Here is a 19,335-nt window from a genome sequence, read left to right on the forward strand (position 1 = left end):
ATACTTTGTTATATATTTTCAATGTAAGACATTCGACTTCCTCTGCAGCAAAAAGTGATCAAACAGATGAATTTTGAATGATTCCAATTGGAGGATGTTCATGTACCTTTCAAGATGGTTGTGTCGAAATTCCAGATTTTTCTACCAAGTCGTTTGACCGTGGCAATGAAATTAAGGCCCAGCATGCAACTTTTCCAGATTGACGTTTCTAGACGTTTTGGGTATTTTTGAGGTCAAGATGGCATATTTTGAGAAAGATTCCTCCTGAGGATTTGTAGGGGACGTCTTCAGATTTCAAAAGAGACCTTTTGGGACCAAATCGGAGTTGATTTGGTCAGTCAAAAGTGTGATTTTCTGAGAACTCCGAATTCTAGTTCAAATAGAAAACCTTTTATTTTCTATTTTATTATTTAATTATGTTTCCTAGTTTTACTCTAAGACTTTTTAGGGTTTTATTTTGTATTAGTGCAAATAAGGCTTGTTAGCCATTAGGGTTCACTACGCAACATTGGGGGGAGAACGCAATACTTTGGCTTTAGAGAGCTTTGACAATTCAAGTTTATTTTCAAGGTGTTTTCTATCTATGTTCTTAATAATATTTTGTTTTATGGTTGTTAGTAACTAATTTCGTTTGCTAGGGCGAGGCTACAAGCCTTAGCAAGAATATGTAGTTTTTTTTTATTTTTTTATGAATTTATGCATGCAAGTTTTGGATTGTTAATCACTGTGCTTTAAACTATCTATTTGTCTTAATGATTGGCCACCATTATAATATTTAGAAAAGTAATTTGATGCAATTTTGACGGAGGGCTGTCCCTGAAATTGACTAAGGCTTCTTGTGGTTAATGTGTAACTTCTTAGGATGGACGACACGTCTTAAGGGTTTATATTTTTTCAAAAGGTTTTCACAAAACTTAATGAGTCTTGCATGTTCACATTCGATCTAGACATCACGGACGGATTACATGTTAGATATATGTTCTATGTTGGAGGTTCCAAGTAGGGCATACTTTAGGAAAACCTAACCTTCAAAATATGGATGTGTAATGCATAAGTAATTGAAAGAACTATGTAAAATTGTTAAGGTGACGGTAGAACCCTAGTGCTCAAATTTATTTTCAAAACTATTTTCTTTTGTTTTCTTTACTTTCCCAATTTATTTAATTATTTTTAATTAAATTCGTTTTTAATATTTTAGGTCATAAAATCAACATTTTCTAAACTTTGTTTTCAATAATTAATTAAGAGTTGGTTTTAAACATAAATTATTCATTCAATCCCTGTTGAAAACGACCTTGCTTGAGCCGTTTACACTACAACTACCTTGTTCTCTTACAAGTATTTTTAAGTGTTTTTATCCCTACTTTTACAGGTGGCAAAATCCCTATCAATATTCATTTCCAAAAATTTTTCGGTTGGAACTAGAACTATGCATTTTCGATTTGATCCAGCAGAAATCAACACACAGTCAAAAGCTAAAAATAGTTAGTGATTTCAAATTAAAATCATACTCAACCAAAAAAATCATAAGTAACGTTAACAAAGTAAAAGAAGATATCATTCAAGATAAAAGCCAAGGAAACAACACACACACAAATATATATTATTGTCACTGATCACTTAGGAAGCAATAATTGATAAATTAGTTTACAAATTAGTTGTTGAGTTGAATCCCTTCCATATTTGAGCAACCTCAGCAAGTGATTTGGTAGAGGACCCTGTTTCTGCCAAAACCAATTTGGCTGCCTCTTTGTACTCTTTCATCTTCTCCCTTAGCAATTTTCCTTCATCTCCTTCAATTAGGTCCCTAACATAATTAGCAACATCTTGGCTCTCCACTATGCCCTTCTTATTCTCTTTGACCCCCAATGCAACTTTCAAACCATCAAGTAGTATCACCTTATTCATCTTTTGCTCTGCATAGAGCGGCCAGGCAATCAAAGGCACACCATGCACGATGCTCTCTAGTATCGAGTTCCACCCGCAATGGGTCAAAAACCCGCCCGTTGACCTGTGATTCAGCACTTCGACCTGTGGGGCCCATGTCGGCACAACTAGACCCACATCTTTGGTTCTCTCCAAAAACCCGTTTGGTAGAAACCCAAGCGGGTTTTCTTCGCTTTTGACACTAAAATAAGAAGCATTTTTAACCGTCTCGTTTGGATTCTTGACTACCCAAATAAATCTATGCCCACTCAATTCAAGACCCAAGGCCAACTCATTCAGTTGCTCTTGTGAGAAAGTCCCACCGCTCCCAAATGAAACAAATAAAACTGACCCATTGGGCTGCTTATCAAGCCACCTCAAACACTCGTTCCCATCGATCCCATCTATTGAACCGGTTTTTATCATCGGTCCAACCGGATAAACCGATGGAATACCTCTCCCTTGATCCTTGAGAGCCTTAAAAGCACCCGGTTCCAAATCCACAAAACTATTGACCATGATCCCGGCAACCGAACCATACTTCTTGCACATGTGAATCACAGCTTTGTAGCCCGGGTTGGTCCTATCTTGAAGCGGATCCGGGAAATCTCGACCATGAAGTGGCACACAACCAGGGAATTGGACCGGTTCAGGCATGTCCCTATACTCACAAGAAGTTGTCTCATGAAGGTGTGGCATATGAAATACAAGCAGCAACCCCATAGCACTATTGAGGAAAAACATATAAGGAGACACTTGGAATTCAACGGCGACATCAAAAGCGTCCACACCAAAAACATCAACAATAAGTGACACTAGCCGAGTTGACTCATTTAGTACCCTTACTGAGTCCCGGAGAGCCGAGAGGGACCGAGTCAAGGTGAGACCCATCTTGGTCTCGATCATGGTGTCATCAGGGAGATCATCGAAGCTCACCGGAGGGAGGAAGACGTAAGAAATGGAAAGAGAACTGAGGACTTCCAAAGCGACCCGTCGTTGGGGATGATGAACGTGATGGAGAAGTTGTGATGGACAACGAGTCGTTTGGCTAACTCGATGAGGGGAGTGAGGTGACCTATGCCCGGGGTTGGGACAATGGCTACATGGGGTGGCTTGAGCAATTTGTGGGGGTGGTGGTGGCTGCTGCCGCTGCTATGGCCTCGGGTGTCTAATGCCATAGTAGTAGGTGCGCAAGGCAAAGGTTTTGGTGTGATGAAAAATTAATTGGAAGTAAATTGTGGACCGTGAGGTGAGATTTTTGTTGTGTTGCAGACTTGCAGGTAAGTGTCACAAGTCCAACAACAGAGAGCTTTGCAAAAAATTTTACTTTTATTTTTGTCTACTTACGTTTAAATTTTTTTTTAATTTGTGCGTTTCTTTTGTGCTTTATATATTTTTTGTTTGGTAAAGTGACTTTTAAACTTCTTTTGAAAAGATGGGAACTGGGAAAAGTCATTTTTGTGACTTCTATCACTACTAGTCCTACAGACGTAGGCTGCATAGCTATTATACCCTCATAAACTCATTGTTGTTGGCATGTCCATTATTCTAATTCTGAGGGGCCTATGGAAGAGAAAATAGTGCCCCCATCGCGCAAATTTTCTGTGTTATTTTAGTTAGATACTAGAAATTGTTGTCCGCGAGTTGCAGCGGGATTAGAAATCATATGGAAGATGGATAAGCTAATTCTAAATCATCAAATTTGCAACTGCATTGTATGACAATCAATTGAAACATTTTCTCTAAATTATTAAACAGCATTTAGCATAAACTAACTTGCAGTTCAAATGCAAAGGAAGATAAATTGTCAAATTTCATACATATCAAACTTCATTTAGGAAACTGAAAACCATAAAAAATAAATTGATAAACATACAAAGATAGTTCAAAATATATAATACGATGATCTATGTTTCTCTCATAATTATAGAATTTAAAGAACATACTAAATTACCAATCAAACCAATCAAAATTTCCACTCCTTGGCTAATTTCAGAGAACGTCAAATCCAAAATCCATGATCCCCACATTGTCAACTGAATCCTTACCAAAATTATAGCAAGTATTGTTATCTAATTCCAAAAATGATGTTCTAGTACTCCTTGAAAATGCACTGGTTGGTTTAGTCGTCTCTCTCTAAGAATAATTGTTAATAGTAATCATAATAACAGGTTAAAAGCCTTGTGAACTATGTTATCAAGGAATAAAAAATGTCCATGAGAAATAAAGATAGAGGACCTTTACTAGTGTACTCGAGAAATTGAGAATCATTAGCTGCAAATGGCCAAAATTCCCCGAGGATAGCTGTTCTGTCCAATACAACTCTTCAAGAATAGTCATTCGTCAATTTTAAGCAGGATTGGAAACAAAGCAGGCGTATTAAAGCATTAACATAAGGTTAGTTGGCCAAAAGCTTTTAGCTTCGTGTGTAATTAACCAGTTTGTCAATTACCTTAAGAGTAAGCATGTTTATAAGCTCCCCACAACTGCTTAAAACATTTCTTCTCATTACATGTCCCAGTATAGTTACACTCGTTACAACTTCCAGTTGAGGCCAAAACCCTTGCCATTTACGCTTACTTCAACTTTGACGTGCTGCTCGTATCTAGAGATGATGGTGAACCTTACTGCATAAGCAGCACAGTAGCTCCCGTTTACCTATAACAAATGAAAACCATTTGGAAAAAATAAATAAGTCTTTGGTTATAGCTTTCATTTGCTTACCGTTTCTGATGAGCTACAAAACACAGCCAACAAAAGAAAATCAATCAAATACCAAAAGAAGATTAAGCTCTCAATCAAGTAATTATAGCCAAAATATCAACTATTGAATTCCATGCTGCTTCTGCAATCATTTACCATTCTAAAATCATTATTAAACCATTACTCTATATTCAGTCCTTGTAGCCAGTAATTGAGTTGTGGATATAATTCTAGCCAAAGTTGGAAAGATTATGTAGTATGCTAGGTAGAGAGGAAAGTAAGAGGACTTACTTTTCCACCACATCGTCACCTCCAACTTTGTTCCAAACAACGTCCCAGTACCTGTATTACAAGTTTGACTTAAATCAAAGTTCAAACGAACGACAGATTATGCATGTATTTAGTAAACAAAAGAAATCAGCGTTGATATTTGTATATCAAAGATATAAAACTGTGTAGTTGCCCTCTATTCGATAAAGGCACTCAAAATCAAAAGATAATGGTGAATTGGTGATGCAGATGCTAAGATTAGCAATTGGATTAGCTTTTGTTCGACAATTGGGGATGCTAAGATGGCTTTGGAAAACAAAGTAATTGGAGTCACACCCTTCCAAATCAAGAGAAGCAAATTGGCAAAATTTATCATAAATTAGAGGTATACCTTTCTGAAGTGTGGAATCAAAGTCAGCACAAAACTGGTAGTACCCTGAAATTAACAATAAATTAAACAAATTGGATGATAAAAATCAAAACAGAGAATCCCTAAGAAACAATTAAGAGGGAAAGAGAGTAAATTTACGATGAAGTTCAGATTGAGAGGGTGTGATTTTAGCTTTTGGATCACAGGGCACGGTTGTAACCTATATTCATATTAGAGATGAGAGTAGAATCGAAAGCACTCCCAAGATTATACACCGTATTTTCCTTCAACCTAAAAATAGAATTAAAAATAGAATTAACCCTTCACATGTTGGGTTACGAAAATGAGTGAAGTCTAAAATATCAATTTCAATTTAATACTGACCAAATATCAATAAAAATAAAAGTAAAGCAAAGAAGAAACACACACACACACCATGCATATGCATGTACATTTGCTTACGCGCATGAAAAAGAATACACATGTGAATAAAATAAGACATTTTTAAACCTTTACCATCCTGACCACTATGAAAAGCTTTGTCACAGCTGCAGTCATAGATTGCATAACCACGCCTCTTCTTTACTTGGTCTTCTTAATCCTCTCCTTAATTTCACTACAAAATTCACACACATATAAATGACCAACCAGGGTCCTTGTAGAACAAAACTCAAAACTGAAGTTCTCATCCTAATCAATTGATTCAATTTATAATAAATACACATAAATATTAAAGAGTAACGTGCCATGTTGAACAAAACAAATGATTGATCAACTTAAAAGAGTGTCTGGGAATGCTTCGGCAAGGCTAAAAGCGTTTCCAGATACCAAAATTTGAGCAGAAATAACTAGAAGTGTTATTGAATAGAATTAAATTGCAGCATTAATAGACTTCAATATTAACCGTTTACCCTGAAAAGACACGACAACGATGAATAGAATTAAATTGTAAGTGACCTAATATTTTGTACCATAAATATATAAGGGATATAAAATTACATAGATATACATAAAGCATAAAGTCTCACATGTTTCCGAAACGAAAACGCTACAAATCCAAGATATACGGCCAATTAATTCTTCAACCACTAATGGATCGCTGAATATTCATTGCTAACTTTGTAGTTCTTGTTTGTCATATTTGAACACAACTCAGGAAAAATAAATATAAACACAAAGAGAGAAGAAGATATAAGACAATTACCTCTGTTTTGGCAGGAAGCTCATTCCCAAACATAAATACTGATATCTTCCTAAGCTTGTATTATATAAGCCTGTATTATGCAGGTAGTGTACTCAGTGAATATGCTTTTGAAAAAAGATCAACAAACGTGATTTGACATGCTAATTCACTGATTTGACCAAAAAGACTTTGGGATTAGAGACCTCAAAAACAAATGATGCACATACAGATCTTAATATGGGTAAAATACCAGCTGAATTTAATAAGAAAGAATTCAGACCACAATACTCCAGTTGATGATTAAATCAAGAACTCACTGACCATCTTCTTCCTTGACGAAACACTTGAGAAAGAAAGCGAAGCAGCTTTGAATCTCAGCTACTGAAGACTTTGTACTTCCTCCCCAACTCCTCCAAAACTCCCAGAAGAGAACTTTTCATGCGACCTCTGTCCAACAGCTGCAAAAAAAATATCAAATTTAAAAACGAATTCCAAAAACAAAGCAAGAGAGTGCATTTGGACATTGGTTTGGGCGCAGAGGCGGTGGAGGGACGGTGTGTCGGTGGTGTAGGCGGTGATGATGGAAATATTAGGGTTTTGATGGAAAAGAAGAAGAGGAAGGGGAGAGAAACCCTAGACACACCTCTGTCACTCTGCAAACTGCCCTCAACCCACTCTTATTTAGACCGATGGGACACCCTTTCTGCGATGGTCAACACGTGCACGGGAGTAGCGGTGGCATTTTGGAAGATGATTAACAAAAAAGATTCAATCAGAGGCCATAGAGATTCAGCGGAACAGAGAGAAAAAGATTATCCCAAACAAAATTCTAAAGAGAGAGGAGTTACCCTGAAATCAAAGCTAGTTGAAGATTTTTCTTCGAATCAGGAGAACCGGGACGGGATTCACGTTGTGCTTCCTGGAAAACTGTCGAGAGAGAATTGGGGCTGGGTTGGAAGAGCGTATTGGAAGCAAAAGGAAGAGAGCAGCAGCAGGAGGGGTGCGTAGAGGCAACGTGTTAGGACTTGGGAGCGGTTGGGAAAGAAGAACGTACCGGAAGCAAATGGAACGTACTGGAAGCAAAGGGAAAGGCCCGGCTTTTTCAGTCCTTTAATGGACGGACCGAGCAGAGTGTCTAAAAAAATGGACGACCTAGATTCAAAGTGGATGGTCAAGACAACATTGAAATTACACCATTAAAGTGAGGGCATTTTCGGAAATACACTGCCTATGAACAGTATTTCAGTTGTTTTTCTCTTTTAGTATATACTAGAAATAGTGCCCGTGCATTGCTGCGGGATTAGAAACAGTATGGAAAAATATGTTTCAAAGCTATAATAAAATAGTGTAATATGTGAAAGTTTCGTATGTATAATTCAAACATGCACACATTTATGCGTATTTTACCAATTGTTAGAAACTGCTAAGATAACAATTGGTATCACATAAGTGGTATGCTATTAACATAATGAAATCTGTGAAGCCAAAAAATGATATGGAATTTTAACTTACGATGCTAAAGAAGCTGTATAAGAGTAGCTGGGTCCTCTGTGCTTTATCCATCAAAAGCATTGCAACTGTAGATTGTGGAAACTATAAAAATTCATCCGGTCAAGAGACAAAATTCAATAGTTATGGGTAAAGGTGAATATGGAACCATGAATGTAAGATATAGTTGACAAATTTGCAAATTCATTACAATTTCAAAAAAAATACTAAAACTGAAGATCTTAAATTCATAAAGTATCCAAAATTTGATAAGTTTGTTAAAATAAGTATTCATCACAACAATGTTTGTTAAAATAAGTATTCATCACAACAATAGCACTGAAATTGAGTTCTTTTGTTTGCCAAGATTTTTCCAGCAACTAAACAGATGAAAGTATAGAAAGTGAAACGATCAATTGAATGAAAGACATTGAATTGAATCTTTATGACAACAAAGAAGAAAAACAATTGAAGTCGTTGTAGGTCATTTTAAATGAAAAGAAGAACATTGGCTTACATAGTTGGAGGCAGGTAGGTGATATGAAATCTGTCATCTATGTAACTGCAAAACATTACGGAAGTAGTAAAAACAATCCTCACAGATGACAGTAAACTAATAAGAAGACAGATGCATGACAAATGCATATTAAGGGGAAAATAACCAAAAATAGAAAAGGAGGCTTTTTAAAGCTTACCAAATAGAATCACCAAGGGATTTTCCAAAGCATTAGGTGATTTTTTGTAATCCTTCTTTGTAATTCTGCAAAAAAAAAAACACAGGAATAACCATATAAGCTCCTAATAAAAGTTAATAAGCTGATATAAATTGAAATTAAAAAAAAAAAAATAGCATAAATTGAATGATTAAAATCTCTGTATATCTATAAAGTAACGATTGTGATTTTTTCCTATTTGTCTTTCCTAGTAGCTATCTATGGACTAATTCAAAGATCTGTTCTTCCTGGATGTCTAGGGAAAGGAATAACATCTCTAATGTGGTCAATGCTGGTAGCAAATAAAATCATCCGTTCGAATCCTAAACCAAAACCACAATGTTTGATGGTCCCAAAGTGCGGCAAGTCAATGTACCACTCATACGGTTCAGTAGGTAGACCCATTTCCTGAATATGACTTCACTGGAAAGAATTTCAGTGAAAGTACCTCATCAGATGCCGTTTGGAAATAAAGAAATCATTAAATAACAGCTGAGTTCAGTGAAGCAGGATTATCATAAGGTAGTGCCAACTTAATTAATTGCAGTAGAAATGCGTGTTTAGACTACATATTAATGAAGATACTTGACAGCGATTTTTATAAGCTTTCGATAGACTAACAAAGTAAGAATTGTAATAGAGAGTGCAATTTTTGGTAGAACAGTTGTTGCCAGCATCAAAATACACCTTTGGTGCCTTCTTTTAATCATATGGAGCATGATAGTTGTAGTAATTTGTCAAAAATGACTTAGATACTACCACCATTCCAATTAACAGACTGAATGGAGCAGGATTGTGAGAGTATGATTAACCAAATGGAGAAAACTAAGTTAGTATCTATAACACATGGCACCTCACTTTCTCATAGTGGCTTAATGTGTTCTCGACCATTTAGCACGCTGTTTAATTCTAGTTAATATTACTTTGAAAATCCCAAGACCATATTAAAACTCATTTATGCAGAAATTAAGGTCTCGTTTGATAACCATTGTGTTTTTATCAACTTAAGTTAACTTCTTAAATGTAACAGAATGCAAAGGTTTTCAACTCAAACATACTTAAGTCAACATGTGCAGGAGTAAGAGTAGCAATATAATGCAACAAAAGGGTTAAGACTACTCAAAAGATTGTAGTTGAACAATCCATGTTCTAATTAGCACTAATCCTGACATGAATACACTAAAGTTCAAAGTTCAGCGAAAAACAACGGAAAACAGATGTATGATGACAAGGAGACACAAATGTAAAAAACAATCAATACCCTTAACTCTTTGTTGATAAACAACTCGGTAACTCATCACTAAAGTTGTAACCTCTCTGTTTAAAGGGTCAAAGGGATTGGTATATAGCAGAACTTGTGGCAAGAACACTTTAAATATGCTTGTAAGATCTGGAAACACAGGGTGATGTAATTAGAATTTGGTTCAATTAATAGTGCCACACAATTTAGAATAGTAGGAGTTTATGATAGTGAGTACTGACATTTTATCAACATTTGGGTAGTAAGTCTTATTGGCAAAGCCTATTGAGGGAGATTTATAGGGATAAGGATCTGGTAGCTCAGCTGTTATCCTCCACACACTTCTCTGATAAATACCTATCGCAATCCATAATATGGACGAAATGGGGGGATTACGCGATGAAAACAAATCACGGGCAATCCAAGTAGCTATTTGGGAAACCAAAATCATCAAAACGAATTAGAGCAATGACCAAACAACAAATTCCATTAAAAAAAGACTAATGATTGGATATGGACAGATACAAAAACAGTTTCCAATGAATAATAATGAGCATAAATATAATCGTTTCACATACAATAAGGTAGGCAAAAGATGACGGTGATTAATACAAAATTGTAACTGCTAATGGTTAAGATTGAGACGGAGAAGTAACACATATTGATGCTAAATTTGGTTCTAAAGGCTGGTAACAATTACGGAACAATGCTGGATATGATTGTAGCCCATGGTGAAGTTACTTTTGTAATTAATTAATGACTAACATTGGATTCATGGTGTAGTTCAAGGTTTTATACGTTTTTACCACCAATTGAGTTTGGTTCCAATGTGAAGAAAACAAAAATAATATGTTCAGGTTATCACTAAACACCTTTAAGATCAAAGTGGTTAAAATAGTTTAAAATGAAAGATATCACTTGAGAATAGATGGGTTGATCAAATTTATCCAATGAAAGATTACAAATTGAGGACAATGGGTTGAACAAAAGCAAAAGAGAAGCGGATAAAAAAGGGAAAAAAATTAGGAAGAAAGGAGAGGTACCAACGAAAGTAACAGAAAATTAACAACGCAAAATATTTGATACATTGAATACTAAATGGTTGAACGGATTATATACCTTCAATAAACAGCGGTGGTTCTTGAAAGTGAAGAAGAACAAAATCAGGCAGTAATATGAAACATTTGATTACGAAGACAAAATCTGTGGCATGGCAAAATGAGAATTTAGACATAAAATTTATCTGTAAATCAGAAATCAAAAAAAGAATAATAAATGAAAAAAGAGACACATCAAGAAAAGAGGCCTTACAACAGCTTCGTTAAACGCCAATTCAAAACGATTGCAGCTGGGAAACTATACTTAACACCATGCTGATAGGATGTAGAAATGGCACGATCAAATATTAACAGCATGGAGAATAAAGAGGTTGCAAAAGGCTTAAAACAAAATCTTTAAGTTGTAGAATGCAGATACAAAAGGCTAAAAGTTGTTTATTTACATACAGACGAAAAATATTACAGACATGCGTTGGATTTTAAAACTTGGAACCATCCTTCAAGCGCAACCAGCATTTGGATACAAAAAATTGAAGTGCTGGTCTATGTACAGGCAAAAAAGAATACGAAGTTCAAACTAGAGAGATATTTACATGGCAAACAAATGGGATAAATATTGTTTCATACACATTAACAAAAAAGTAATTAACACTTTAAAATCACTCCGAACCTCAAAAATGTAAAAAGTAATTAACACTATAAAATAATCCGGAACATACTAAAAAGTCAGTAGTTACTGTGAAAATCAACACCTCAGGCTCATTTGATTAGTGTGATGAAGACTGATGAAACTAACAGTTGTTGCACCATAGATTTGGTTAACTTCAACTTGGATCGTTTTCTTATGCAATATTATATAATCAAACACCCCTCCCTACTTAAAAGCTTGTGGTACCAATTATTTCATTTGACTGAAAATTATATGTTTGAATACTCACGGGCTGCTTGCTTGATAGCCATTTTTTCTATCTCAGTGTTTTTCAAAATCACTCATAATCATTTTGGTCCCAATTCTAAAACAGAAAAATGGCAAGAAAAGGGCTTTTTGCAAAAGCATAAGTACGTACCAATTCGGCAGTGAATTCTCGTGATTCGTCCTGGGACCTTGATGAGATTATTGCTGGTGATCTGAAGATAGAAAGCTTGAATTAGGGTGGACACAACCTAACTAAAAATCCCATGGATCAAAAGTTTAACCTAAAAGAACCCCCCACCCCCCCAAATCTCTCTTATCAAATGAGAACTCCGAAAGCAATTCAATGGTTGATAACAACCCATTTAAAATTGAACCCAAAAAAATTTAAAGCTTCTGACATTTAAAACTGAACAAAACACAATCCATACATTATAACAAAAACTGCGTGCATAAACATGCTAGAAATTCACCAAGACCCAAAGCACTGACCAAGACCCACAAAATCAGCCAAAAGATACAAAATAGGGTAAAAAAGCTAAATATGGAGGGAAAAAAAAGGGAGGGTTGCAAATAAAGTCGCAGATTGATTTCAAGCAAGAAAACGGGTGTTAATAATGGAGAATCGCAAACAAAATTCTAGAGAGGGCGAGAGGACTCACCGTGAATTCAAAGCCGCTTGAAGAATTTTCTTCCAATCGGGACAGAATCCGCGTCAGGTCGTCATCGTTGACAAAGAGCGTAAGAAATCTTCTTCGATATTGAGACCTTACGAAATCTTGGCGTCGGGAACGTCGTTGACCGAGTGCTTCTCGACCTCAAACTGGAGCTGGTGACCACCTGGGAGTTCGATGTTCTATTTGGCCAAGAATTTGGAGCTTCGGAGAGAAAGATATGCAGGGAAGTTGAAGTAGATGGAGTTCACGAAGGGTGGCTAAATCGGAGTTGGACGATAACGGCAAATGGAGATCGAAGGGTTTCTGGGAGAGAGAACAACAGAGAAGAAGGCAGATAGAACAAACGAAACCAAAACCACAGAACCCAAAACGAACGAAGTCAAATTAGAGGAAAAGAAGTGAGAAGCAACAGAAGGAAAAACAGTGAAAAGAAAGGGAAGATGCCAGAACACGCTGCGATAGCCGACAGCTGGAGAGGAAGGGCAAAACGACTTTTCATTGTAGACCTGGTTTGGTACGTGATTCTGAAAAAAGTTGGTATCAAAAAAAGCTGTGAGTTGTTTTTGTGTTTGGTAAACATTCAGCTTCAGCTTTTTTTCACAGTTTTGGGTGAAAAAAAACCAAAAACAAGAAGCTGCAAAACCCAGCTTTGAAAAATCGGCTTTTTTTCACATCTGTTTTACATAAAAGTTTACCAAACACTATAATACTGTTTTTTTTTTCAAAAGCACTTTTACAAAAAAGTTTATCAAACACTCTACTGCTTTATTTCACAGCCGCTTATTCTCACAGCACAGCAGAATCAGTTTTTTTTCAAAGCACAGCAATACCAAACAAGCCCGTAGATAAGCCAAAACAAAAGGCAGCCAGGACGGTATTTTAAGGGCATTTTCATCATTTTACTGTTAATAAACAGTAACCGAGAGTTTAGGTTATAGTATATACTAGTAATTGTGCCCGCGCATTGCTGCGGGTTTTAAAAGTGTATAAAATTTGTAAAAAGTTTTACGGATGTATATGTATTCATGATATTTATAGCAAGAAACGAACATATAGGTATAACAGATGGTTGAGTGTGGACTTGATAATGAAGTAATTGTAAGAAACAGTGCAGCTGTAATTCAAAGGTCAAAGTTGGTGTAGTGCGTGAAAGAATGTTGATTGAAGCGAGAGTTCGCAAATGGTTCTTTAGTCTATAAACTAATAGTTAAGATGCAGGGAAGTATTAAGGCAATTAGTATTAAACTAAGGCAAGAAATAATATTGTTATTGTTAATAACTAAATAGGCGAGAAATACTTTGAACAAAACACACAAAAGATAGTGTTAGAATGGTGTACCTTGTGATGAACGATGATTGGAGACAATGTTGTACATAGAAATTGGTTAGTGTGTCCACTAAAGAGTAAATATGTGAAAAAATATGCTAGAAAAGAACGGTAAATCAAGACTAAGTCGAAATACAGAGTTACATTCAAATGGTGAACAATCTGGAAAACACATGAGCATGAATAAAATTTTATGTATCTAAGTGATATCAGAATTGGAAAAGTTAGGAACGCTGGTAGTTAAGCATTTGCTAGAAAAAAAAATTTTGGTGTTTTTGTTTGAAAGTGATTCCAATGATGTAAAAATACAATTTAAATGTGCTTTCATGTGTAGTGTGGTCCTGTAAAATTGGAAATAAAAATTTATCTAATTTGCAACTGATTAATCATCTAAGGAACGGAGTGTGTCATTGGTTGTATTCATATGGAATATCTTAGATAAAAATAAGCACAAAGGAAGTTGAGAGATTGCATTGTTGAATCAAAGTGAAAACATGGCTAATTAAAGAATGTTGCGGACAAATGTAGGGGAAAATCAGTAGAAAAGGATAAGAAAAAATGTAATCAATATATTAAACATGTTAATGCAAGACTTTACAAAACGGAATAATCGGATTGAAACAATCTGATTCACTGTTTAGTTAGAAAGTTGGTGTTATGAATACAATAGTAAAAAAGGCAATAAATAAATTTAACCTCTAACCAAAGCATTCCTCGATCAAATTGAAAAGTAATATTGTTAATTAACAGATAATTTTGTTATCAATTGTTTTGTAAAAATGTAATAAGATATTCTACAAAGATGGATCAGATACGTTTGGTTTGGTGTTTTGGTGTAAAACAGAGGTATAAGCTGCTAAGTTATTTCAACTTGCATAATTTAGAGAAAAGATCATCATTTCCATCTTTCCTCCTCAGAGGAATCAGTTGTTATCAATTTGTAGATAAAGACTTTCTTCTATTGACTTGGTCTTAATACATGGTTAATGATTGGCCTGATCACTGAGGGGTTTACAATGGATGTCTAAAAGTATAGACAAAGATGTTCCTACCAAAGATGTAGTTGTTCCAAATGTTCTGTGGTTGAACTAAGGCATGTGGAAAGGGTATATCTCAAGCGGGAACGTCTTGAGTAATACTTTTAGATATTGAAGTAAACTCCTGAGTGATCAGGGGAAGGATTAGTTGTGTATTATAGACTAAGTTAAAAAAAGATAGTGATTATCTACATTGATAACAGCGAATTCCCCTGAGGAAAAATGTTAGTAAAGATTGAATGTAAAAGCAAAATGTTAATTATAAAAAAAGGTAATAAAGCTTGAATTCTTGATACATACCGATGAAGCCTTGAACTGTAATTTAGGATATAGAGCAGAGAAAGGATGAATTGAAGATGTTAAGTAAACGCAAGGATTTATACCTTAATTGAATTTCCAGATTAATTTTCTTTTGGAAAAATGTGAACCTACAAAAGAAAATTGAATTTATGATTAAGGAGAAATGAATGTTGAGGAACTGAATAGAACACAGAAAAACATTGATTTTATTTAGGCAAAATTTTTTGAGTGAAAAACTTGAAACCCAGAGATTTCTAATTTTTAACCAAAGATTAAAATATTGGATGAATACATGAAACAGTTTTTGGTGTTTACTATAGTTAAGATATTATTTTATTGCATTCTAAGCATTACTGACACATCATTGGTAAAAAAATGAAAGCTCATATTGTATTTAATTAAACTACGGAAACAACATAGTGATAGAATGGAAATGGAGATGGATATATTATTTGACAATACCAAATCACGGTCTGTAAAGATCAATAATGTATGGTTTGCTAGAAAGCAGAAACATTATCTCATATGGATTAAAATAATTAACAAATTCTTAGCGAATGAACACGAAAAGAGTATCAAAAAGTAACCCGATTTTTTAATTAGAAAAATGGCAAAGATTAAAAACAGGTTATAAGTTGTCAGTTCTAACCATTACCAAAACGATCATATCGTTTATATTCGCTGTTAGTTCTATTTTTGTCATTAGATTTTGCAGAAGCAGTAACTTCAGCCAGCAACATATCTTAATTAAACTTTAATCGATATTTTATTCATTAATTAAAACAGTCTTTCGATTTAAATGAAACACATGAAATTTAATAAACAATTAATTGCAAGCCACGATTGAAAATATAAACTTTATATCCAATTTAAAAAAAAAAAAAAAATTTTTTTGCTCACCAGTTTCCAGTTTTTGGTGCCTGTTCTTCGATTTAATGTCAAAAGCGGGAGCCGAATGTATCTGTTTGTAGTTGTTGCCAGCAATGTACCTGAGGACAGATATAAAAAGAAAGAAGAAACTGTAAATTTGGTCAAAATGAGTAATTGGGTAGCAAAAAAAAAAAGATGGTTTAGTTTTTTAAGAAGCTGAAAGCTTGTAATTAATCGGAAGTTGATACTCACACTTATCAATTTCCACCTAATTTGAATGTGAATGATTTAGGCTTGAAAAAATTGTACAAAATTTTTGAAGAAGATGAAAATTTAAGCAAAGGATAAGGATTGGGCAATTTGGACTCACCCAATCATAAGAAATAATTGCACAAAAGTATTAACACATTAAGTAAAAATTAAAATCATATTAGTTTGAAACTGATATCATGTTTATCATAAAAAAACATAAACAAATAATTTAATTGAAAATTTGAAATTCAGAACAACTAAGATAAACATAAGCAATTTATCATGGAAGATGATCAAAAATGTTTTTATTTACAGTTAATGAATGCATGGATTGTTCAATATGTAAAAACGATGGTAAAAATTCTATTGGAAATTTTGAAGCACATCTTTAAATACTATATTTGTTGTATAATTGTTTGCACTGTTTTCTCCGTTTGTTATCAAAATTTTTAAACCTTCTCTTGATGTAACTCTAGATAATGCAACATATAATTGACCATGCGTAAAAACAGGTTCGGGAAGATATAATCCAACTTGTTTCAAAGATTGGCCTTGACTTTTATTAATAGTCATTGCATAACACGGCCTAACTGGAAATTGACGTCTTTTAAAAATAAAAGGCCATTTGCTTTCAGTTGCTGCAAGAGTGATTCTTGGTATAAAAACTTTGTAACCAATATTAGTTCCAGTAAGTATTTTAGCTTCGATGATTCTATCAAACATTTGTGTAATAACCAATCTAGTTCCATTACATAAACCAAAAGACTGATTTAAATTTCTTAATAACATAATTGGCATTCCTATTTTTAAAATTAGGTTGTGTGGTGGTAAACCATTGAAATCAAGTTTGTTTAAAAATTCTACAGGATACATTGTTTCAAGATTTTCAATATTTCCATTTGAAGAACACAAAGAATCATAACTTAAAAATGCATGTTGTTCTCCAGGTAATAAATTAATTATATAATCATTTATATCTGATACGGTTGCATTTCGAGGTGTCACAATAGCTCGTTCTCTTAGATAATCAAAACTGTGAAAAGAATTTTGAAAATCAGGGTAAGTTGCCAAAAAGATTGAAGAAATTGGATTTGTAGAATAATGTATTATGAAATCTTTAGGTATTTGAATCAAAGATGTGTCTGCATCATTTGAATCAGTTGGGTTATGTATGCTATCAACCTTTCCATCACCTACTTTTAAAATCCAATCTGCAAAATCTTTGATTTTTTTCTTTTCATCAATGCTTATATCACTTCTTGATAATCTCATATTTTCTTTTAAAACAAAAATTTTAAAATGTGACCATAGATAAGAACTGTTTAAAGTCGCATTTATTATATCTTCTTTGTTTGCTCCAGGAATAACATGTAATATTTGTCGAAAATCACCACCTAACAAAAATTTTTTATTTGAAACATGTACATGTGATAAAATGTCAGAAAGCGATCTATCCAATGCTTCAAAACAATATGTATGATTCATAGGTGCTTCATCCCATATAATCAAATCTGTTTTTTCAATTAATGTAGCAAGATGAGTTTTTTTCTTTATCGTACAAACTGAGTTATCTGTAACAACCAATGGAATTTTAAATCTAGAATGAGCTGTTCTACCACTGGGTAGTAATAGTGATGCTATTCCTGAGGATGCCACAGCCAAAACAATTTTTCCTTCAGATCTAAGCTTACTTATAATTGTATCCCATAAAAAAGTTTTTCCAGTACCTCCATGACCATAAACAAAAAATAATCCTTGTTTTTTTCTATTTACAACATCTATAACACAATCATACACATATTTTTGATCTTTATTGAGCTGTGATTTTAAGATTTGATGTTTTTTAGATAATTCTTCACAATTGTAATTTAATTCTTCTCTCAGAAGTTTATTTTTTATTTCCAACATTTTTTGTTCATCAGGCATTGGCAAATTATGTTTTTCCAATGAGGTAGATGCATTGTTAAAAAGCAACTCTAACTCAAATAAAACAGAATTTTTTAATTCATTCTCTGGTACAATCATATCAGGTATCGCAAGAGTTTTTCTCAGTTTGTATAAAATATCATCATATATATTTTTCCAATGAACATTAAAAAGAACTTCAGGATTTGCTACATCACAAAACAAAATTATTGTAACAAACAATTGCCTTAATTGAGAAGATGACGCAACATGGGTAGCAGTTGATAAAGCATCTAACCATTCTTTATCATCACCTAATAATCCTAATGATTTACATGCAGCTTGATACGAAGAGTGCACCACACCATTAACAGTTTTGATATCATCAAAATTTAAAGCACCTTTTTTAAAGTTTAAAAGCATTCTTAAATAATATAACTCACCAGATGCAGGGTGCACATATGCTATTCTGCCAATTGATCCCTTGTGTTTTCTCGGTTTCCAACATTTCTTTCGCGCATCATATAAGAATTTGGATGGCATCTGTGCATAAGTCAGTAAACGTGCTTCATTATAAATTTTATTTGTCTCAAACCAACTTGTCAACATTGTGTGTTCAAAAGCTCTTTGATTGATAATTGATATGAGCGATTGATCACCACTGAAAACAATGTTTTGTTCTAATGGTAAATGCACTGGTAATCGTTCAACAGAAGGTTCTCTATGGTGTATCGAATATTGAAACAATCGCCAAACAGCCTCATAAGGTGATATGTATCTACAATTGAGATATGTTAATATTTCATCATTTATATCTTGCTGAAGAACTAACCGTGCTCTATCTGAACCTTTGTTAACATATTTGAACAAATATTTTATAAGCATAGATTGACAACATGATTCAACATTTATATGTGCATTATATCTCAAAAGTAGCTCTGCATTATATGGAACAACAAAACTGTTATCAATTTTTATTCTATTTTTTATGAAAAATTTTGTATCATCATCACGACGTTTATAAATTGGAAACCCATTTGATTCAAGAAAAGTCTCATTTCTATAAGGTTTTGGAAAATTTTTAGAACACCTATTTTCTCGCA

The 19,335-nt window shown here is 34.0% G+C and overlaps 2 protein-coding genes, 1 non-coding gene and 1 pseudogene across 4 annotated transcripts; all 4 read right to left on the minus strand.

Annotated features, from left to right (window-relative positions):
* Positions 1–1,531: 1,531 nt before the first annotated feature.
* On the minus strand, positions 1,532–3,215 carry LOC148696239 (hydroquinone glucosyltransferase pseudogene; annotated as a pseudogene). Its single transcript, XR_015963559.1, has one exon. The product of XR_015963559.1 is annotated as a hydroquinone glucosyltransferase pseudogene (transcript).
* A 928-nt stretch (positions 3,216–4,143) lies between these two features.
* On the minus strand, positions 4,144–12,682 carry LOC137710543 (uncharacterized; the record flags this gene model as incomplete). Its single annotated transcript, XM_088695714.1, has 13 exons — positions 4,144–4,584; positions 4,921–4,971; positions 5,291–5,335; positions 5,429–5,560; positions 5,786–5,885; positions 6,474–6,543; positions 6,774–6,910; positions 7,965–8,029; positions 8,636–8,700; positions 10,136–10,322; positions 11,013–11,096; positions 12,019–12,079; positions 12,527–12,682. Coding segments are annotated over 7 exons (702 nt in total), but the record flags the coding sequence as incomplete, so codon positions are not given.
* Positions 12,683–14,670: 1,988 nt separating this feature from the next.
* Positions 14,671–14,773, minus strand: LOC148696240 (small nucleolar RNA Z103). The gene has a single exon (XR_015963849.1). It is a non-coding gene; the product is annotated as a small nucleolar RNA Z103 (small nucleolar RNA).
* Positions 14,774–16,690: 1,917 nt separating this feature from the next.
* On the minus strand, positions 16,691–17,203 carry LOC148696241 (uncharacterized). The gene has a single exon (XM_088695164.1). The coding sequence runs from the start codon at positions 17,198–17,200 to the stop codon at positions 16,691–16,693; it is 510 nt and encodes a 169-aa protein (XP_088551290.1). The 5' UTR covers positions 17,201–17,203.
* Positions 17,204–19,335: the final 2,132 nt, after the last annotated feature.

This window comes from Pyrus communis, chromosome 6 (genome assembly GCF_041283825.1).
Source record: "Pyrus communis isolate YQ-2024b chromosome 6, ASM4128382v1, whole genome shotgun sequence".
Classification (NCBI taxonomy): domain Eukaryota; kingdom Viridiplantae; phylum Streptophyta; class Magnoliopsida; order Rosales; family Rosaceae; genus Pyrus; species Pyrus communis.

Coding starts and splice junctions, on each gene's coding strand:
- LOC148696241 (XM_088695164.1), bottom strand. CDS start 17,200: ATGTATCCTGTAGAATTTTTAAACAAACTTGATTTCAATGGTTTACCA.